Here is a 6591-nt window from a genome sequence, read left to right as displayed (position 1 = left end):
CCTGGAACTCTGAGCCCCCATGGATGGTGGGGGGCCCCCAGAGCTCCCCGCCAGGCCCCTGCAGCTGTGTAGCGGCTCCCCATTTTGTGATGGATAATTTTAGTAAAAGTCAGGGACAGGTCACAGGCTTCTGTGAATTTTTCTTTATTGCCTGTGACCGGGCTGTGATTTTTACTAAAAATATCTGTGAAAAAATCTTAGCCTTAGTTATAACCTAATGAGGGATACCTGTTCTCTTGTATCTAAACTAATTATCTCCTGTGGATTCCCCTGCCTATAAATGCAGGGTGTCCCCTTCTCCCTTCAAAGTTGTGCCCTCCCCTACATAGCCCTCTTTACCAGCTAAGATTCCAGTAGCACTTCAGACTCTGAGCCAGGCTCCGTGAGCTGGGCACCACACACACACTAAGAGCTGCTCATTCCATCGATGAGCTTGCTGTGTACGCAGACATGGGAGAAGCATTATCCCCATTTTACAGACAGGGAACAGAGGCTTAGAAAGATTCAGTGACCCACCCACGGTGTCAGCAGCAGGGCTGAGACTTGAGCCTAGGTCTCCCAAATCCAGGGCAGTGACTTAAGCAGCAGGCCAGCCTGCTTCCTTGTGTGGGCACTTGCCCTTGCCCCCACCCCCATCCCCAGTGCTCCCCTGGAAGCTTCTCACAGATTCTTTCTATGTTCTCAGTATTTATTATGTTGATCAGGCTGGGGGGATGGGAGGAGCTCCCCCAGCCTGGCAGGAGGGGGTCCCCCTGGCCTCCCACTCCCTTGACTGTTACAGGTTGCTGGTGGGTACGAGACAGCGGTCAAGGAAGTTCAGGATCTCCTGCCAGGAATGCTCCTGAGCTTTGGCATGGGGCTCTGGCTCACCCCCCCAGTGCACAGGTTTGGGGCTCCCCCGGATCACTGAGATGCTGCACAGTGGGGACCCCGGCGGTTCGATCAGGTGCCCAGCTCCGGGGTACGAGAGCAGGGTGTAGTTCTTCTTCCCGTGGCTCTTCATCCTCTCTATGGCCATCTCAGCAAACAGTTTGCTGTTAAAATTGCGGTCGGCTTCTCCCACCACGAAGAGCACCTCCCCTTTAGCCTTCTCCACAGGGATGGCGGCAGCTGCGTGGGCCGGGTCCCGGGGGTCCTTGAAGACGTGGTAGTTGTCCAGGACCCCCATCTCTGTGATGAGCAGCCGCTCAGGGCAGTAGGGGATGTGGGGGATGTGGACCCCTTTGTAACGCAGTGGTGTGCCATTCAGGAATCCTGTGCCATTGATCCAGACGGCAGCCACCACCTGCTCTAAGAAGGCAGCCATGGCCAGCGTGACCTCGGCCCCTTTGGACACCCCGATCACTCCGAGGCCTGGGCCTCTCACCTGAAAAACCCATGAGGAGCCACATTGGAACAATCATGCCAACAGCCTGGGAATCGGCAATTTGGAGCCAGCACAGGATGGGACCAGGAGGAGCCTGCAGGAGGCGCTGTGACACAGAAGAAGATGGAGCCTGCACTAGCCAATCCCGGCACTATGACCCTGGGGCAGGAACCTGCACTGCCCAGCCCTGTCCTCCCCAGTGGTGGTGCTGGGACACCAGGGTGGGGCAGGAACCTATATTGCCTAGCCCCATCCTCCCCAGCAGGGGGTGCTGTGACACCATGGAGGGGGAGGAGCCTGCACTGCCCAGCCCCGCCTTCCTTAGCAAGGGGCAATATGACCCTGAGGGAGGAGCCTGCACTGCCCAGCTCCATCCTCCCCAGCAGGGGGCGCTGTGACACCAGGGAGGGGTAGATCCCATGGGTGAGAGTCGTAGCCAGGACCTGCTACATGTCCGATATCTAGGCTGGAGCCCCTGATCCAGTGGCTGTGAAGGGACCCTAGTGAAAGAGTGGGACATACCTTGGGGTGTTTCAAGAGCAGGTTGGCTGCTTCCTCGAAATACTCCAGGTCTACCTCTGCCAGCACCCGTGGCAGGTCGTCATAGCCAAAGAACGCCAGCGCCAGTACGGCGTAGCCCCGGCTGGCGAGCAGGCTGGCTCGGAACTCAATGAGCCCGCCGGCCCCACCAAACATGTCGATCACCCCCGGAAAGGGGCCTGGCCCTGCAGAGAACGGGGGAGAGAAGCATTGTGGAGAAAGGGAAAAACACAGCAGTTAGTTATGGCGACCCCAGGGCTAAGGGCTTAGCTTGTTTTCCAAGGCAAACTAGGGCTCAATAGAGAGGGAGGATCACAGGAACAGGAATCTATTTCACTTGTGCAAAAGTCTTCCATTGAACTGGATATCAATGGAAGTTAGAGGCCTAAATACCTTTGTTGATCTGGGCCACTGCCTCTTAAGGAACTCCATATTCCTGTCGTTCATGTGTTGAAGCCAACACCACAGGACTATTGCCAACTCTCACCATTTCATCTTGAGGTCTCGTGAGATTTGGGGATTTTCTTTAATACTCCTGAGGATCTCAGCTTTCATTTTCTTTAAAAAATAGTTTCTAGCTCCCATTGTTGGAGAAATGTTAAATGTGACCCATAGATGCTCAGAAAGCAGATGCCCAACAGAAAGAACCCTATAGTTATTATTTTTCAAATCTCAAGATTTTTAAGCCAATCTGGTGATTTTTGAACACCTGGAGTTGGCAACCTCTGTTTTTTCTGAGGGGCCGAGTGATTAGTTTGGAAGTTTTCGTTGTATTTGATCCTCTGAGAATTGGCTCTAAAGAGAATTAACTTCTTGATGAGCCTCGAAGCTGTTATAAGTGGCAGGGTGGAGGGGAGAATTCTTTTTTATAATTTCAATAGATAATATTGATGTTTATTTTTAAGCATTTTTTCTATTTTTATTGATTTAAATTTTCACAGTTGTGCAAAAATTATGGATTTCAAGCATGTTTAAAAAATTTTATCGATCAAAATGTTCACTGTTGTGGAAAATTATGGGGAGAGGGGTCAGACAATAATTATTTAACGGTAGCAGATATTGAGATTTAAAAAGTTAAAATTTTACAACCGTTAAAATACAAACTATCAACATGACATCAGAATATACAGTCGCTATCCTTTAATCAAACTCTACTGTTCTCAGCCAGCATTTGTCTTACTTTGTTTATCAGCAAACTTGGATTATTATCGATGGAAATAATTTTCTGTCAGTTTGTATGTGTCTGGTGAAATCAATGTTTATTGATGTTTACCGATAAAAAGCTAAATGCATTTATAAGCTCCACCTAAACCCAATCTTTGGTCCAGGGAAACCAACAGCCTGTGATCGCTGCAGCCAGGGCTGTGCAGCCAAACTAGCTGAGCTAAAAGCAACGATATACTCCCCCAACCAGGCCTGCGGAATGGACGACCTCCAGATGAGCTTGTTGCAGTGGGACCCCAGACATCTGCTTCAGCAACCAGGAAGGGCTTGTTATTCACTATGGCAGGGAATCAGGGTGATTTAGGAAGAGAACAGGGAGAGTCTGGCTTTATGCTGAATACAAATGTTGATATGTCAGTGGATGGCATTTCTGTGACACCATGGAGGGGAGGGAGCCTGCAGCTGTCCCACCCCGCCCTCTCCAGCAGGGGGTGCTGTGACAGAGGGAAGGGGGACAAGCTGTTGGCCCTGTTGGGACACCGGGGAGGAGGACAGAGTCTGCAATGAGCTTACCTGATGGTCATGCCCTATTGCAGGGAGACTGACCCTTTGGGGTGGGGGGTACAAGAGGATCTTGTGCATGGCAAACAGGGCAAGACAAGCACCAGAGAGAGGTGGGAAGGGGACACCAGGCTGGGCTGGCAAGGGAGAACAGGGATAAGGGATGCAAGAGGCAGGGATGCGATGAGCCAGTTTCCTCACCAGGGGGCAGGAATAGGGCCCCTCGGATCCGGCCCTCCTTGATCGGGACACGCTCCACTCCGGGGCCCACGTACCACCTCTCCACGGTGCAAGTGGCCAGGGGCACCACCTGAGGTGAGGGAAGAAGCTGGCAGGAGTCAAAGAGGTCGAGTTGGAAGCAAAAGGGGCCGCTCATCACATCCCGTTTCATCAGCCTGTGGAAGAGCTTCTCCGGCTTGAGGAACCAGAAGAGGCCCATGGGCCAGACACCCACATAGTCGCCCCCCGTGGCAGCCGCCCGCTCCACGTCCACCTCCCCAGCCTCGTCTGCCCGGTAGAAGGCTCGGGCCTGGAAGTGCACCCCCCTCTCGTCCGTCAGCGACAACTGTAGGGTCACCAGCTGGGTGGGCGCTAGGCCGGAGACGTGGATCCTCACCGGCATGTCAGCCAGCGACGACTCAGGGGTGACCCGGAGCTGGATCATGGCTGATGGGTGCTGGGCTTGGAACCTGGGAAAGGGGGAGTCTGGGGAGCAGAGAGTGGGGAGGAAAACAGAGGAAAGGGAAATGGGGAAATGGACTGTTATCAATGGGAGAAGCTAGGAAAGGTTTGAGGGGGGCAGGGAAAATACCAGCAGCACTAAGCTGTCCCTTCTCTGTGCCCTGGTTTCCCTGCCTCCCGGGGGCAGTGAAAATGGGGTGGCTGAGCTTGGGGCGGGGAACTGATTGCAAGACCAGAATCTCCCCCAGTGACACTGGCAGGGAGTAGTTAAAGCCAGCACCCTCACATCCCTGCCCCTAGCTCCCTGACTCCCCCAAAATGCACAGGGTCTGACTTTCCAAGGCTGGCGTCATTACAGGAGCTTTGAGTCCCGCACCCGGGCACTCGGGTCAGCCTAAAAACTAGGCTCCCTGTCCCCCCACGAGTCCCTTCAGTGTCCCCACCTCTTCCTCCAGCCCTGGGGCCCCTCAGTGCCCCCGCCTCTCCCCCCATGGCTGGCCAGGCCCCCCAGAGCTCCCAGCTGCGCAGACAGCCTCTGTCATGTGACCCGCCCCTCCGCCCAATGTGCGTGATCCTCCCCCCAGCCCGGCGCTGGGCTGTTCCCCTGCCCCTCTCAATACGGGGATCCCGAGTGACACGGGGCAAAGCAGGGCTATTTCCTGCCCTTCCAGTACTGAGCGGGTGAGGCACAGTCCTCACAACCCCCTGCCTCCACTCTGGCTTCAAACTCCTTTCTAGCTACTCACCCTCCTTTGTGAAGCGCTTTGAGATCCGCTGATGGGAAGCGCTGGGTAAGAGCTACTAGGGATGGGGCAGGGGAGATTATCTCATATCTGTTACTGCAGGGTTACCTTCCCCTGAAGCATCAGGTGCTGGCCTGTCCCCCATCGGGCTACTGGGCTAGATGGATCCCCTTGCCTCTGATCCATTCCAGTCTGGCAGTTCCTGTTCCCCTGCCCCCGTCTAGGGTGAAATCAGGCTCCACTGGTTGGCATGGAGCCTGGAGAGCTGAGTGACGGTCACCTGCAGCCCTGAGGCCCCCTTGCTTCTGCCCAATGGCACTGTGCTAACCCTGAACATAGGCACAGGTGGATCTATCTTAGGTACTTACATTGCTTCTATTGCTGTAGTATCGGAGCACCTCACAGTCTTTATTGTACCATTATCCCCATAATACAGATGGGGAAACTGAGGCACAGTGAGGCTAAGTGCTGGATTCACAAAGAGACTTAGGTGTCTAAAAAAAACCCTCATATACTCCCCACCTGAACCAAAGGACCAACTCTGCAGATTGTCACTAAGTAATCGGCTATCACAGCTGCTAAAGGAGACCCGATTCCCTGTGCTAAGCCAGCGCATGTCATCCCCCGCCCCCCGTGACTCCCGCCTTCCTCAGCTCTCTCTCCCTCACACCCACCTCCACCACTTCCCCAGAGTCTAAACTCAGAAGACAGGGAGGGCAGTACATAGGTGCTGGAATTAGGGGTACTACCGCAGTCCATGGCTGGAAGTGGTTTCCATCATATACAGGTTTTACAGTTTGGTTCAAGGCTCTCAGCAGCACATTCACTACACAAATTGTTTGGGCACCTCTGGGGAAGTAGGGAGGGAAATCTGCTGTGGGAGGCCCATGATCCCATCCAAATTCAGCCTGCTCCCTTCCCAGCCCAACTCAAGGGAATGGATGCTCCCCACTGCTTGAGATCTCCATCTGCCAGACAGCTCAGATACCGCTGTGATGGGCTCCAGAAGCTAGCCCCGGGTAAGAGCATTTCCTGAGCCCAGGAGGAAAATCAAGGTCTTTTTACCAGACAGGAAGGAATGAAGGTGAGCTCCTTGAGTCTGCTGGAAATCTCCAGGGCTCCCACTGAGATGGAGCAGTTTTCAGGGTTCCCCCCTGGTGTGTCTGCAATGAGCCAGAGTGGCAGGAGAGAGAAGGGTGTGAGAGATCCAGGCCTTTGCTCTTCATCTGACCCCACAAACCTCTTGTTCTTGCTTTATATCTCCCCGCCCTCCTGGGATGCCCTTTGTGCTCAATAGTGGAGATAATCATTAACCCAGAGGAACAATCAAAGCTGGAGATACTTTCCTGACTCAGAGGGCACTGCAGTGTGACTGAGGGGCCAATGAACCTCAAACTTGCCCCTCTTGGCCCCCTCCAATCCCAGCCCTGTGTTCCCCCCAGCTCTGCCAACACTCCTTAATCCCAACCTATAGCCCCTGCTGCTGTCCCAGCCCTGGACTGCCCACACTCAGCACTGCCAGTGCCCCTCAATCCT

The 6591-nt window shown here is 54.1% G+C and overlaps 1 protein-coding gene across 1 annotated transcript; it reads right to left on the bottom strand.

Moving 5' to 3' along the window:
* Positions 1-673: 673 nt before the first annotated feature.
* Positions 674-6273, bottom strand: LOC128836511 (bile acid-CoA:amino acid N-acyltransferase-like). The gene is made up of 4 exons (XM_054026858.1): positions 6121-6273; positions 3833-4336; positions 1889-2091; positions 674-1366 (listed from the first exon to the last, which is right to left on the bottom strand). Exons 2-4 carry the CDS (start codon positions 4293-4295, stop codon positions 776-778), a joined length of 1257 nt encoding a protein of 418 aa, XP_053882833.1. The 5' UTR covers positions 4296-4336; positions 6121-6273; the 3' UTR covers positions 674-775.
* Positions 6274-6591: the final 318 nt, after the last annotated feature.

Source organism: Malaclemys terrapin, chromosome 4 (assembly GCF_027887155.1).
Source record: "Malaclemys terrapin pileata isolate rMalTer1 chromosome 4, rMalTer1.hap1, whole genome shotgun sequence".
NCBI classification, from domain to species: Eukaryota; Metazoa; Chordata; order Testudines; family Emydidae; genus Malaclemys; species Malaclemys terrapin.
This window is presented reverse-complemented; position numbering and strand designations above follow the sequence as displayed.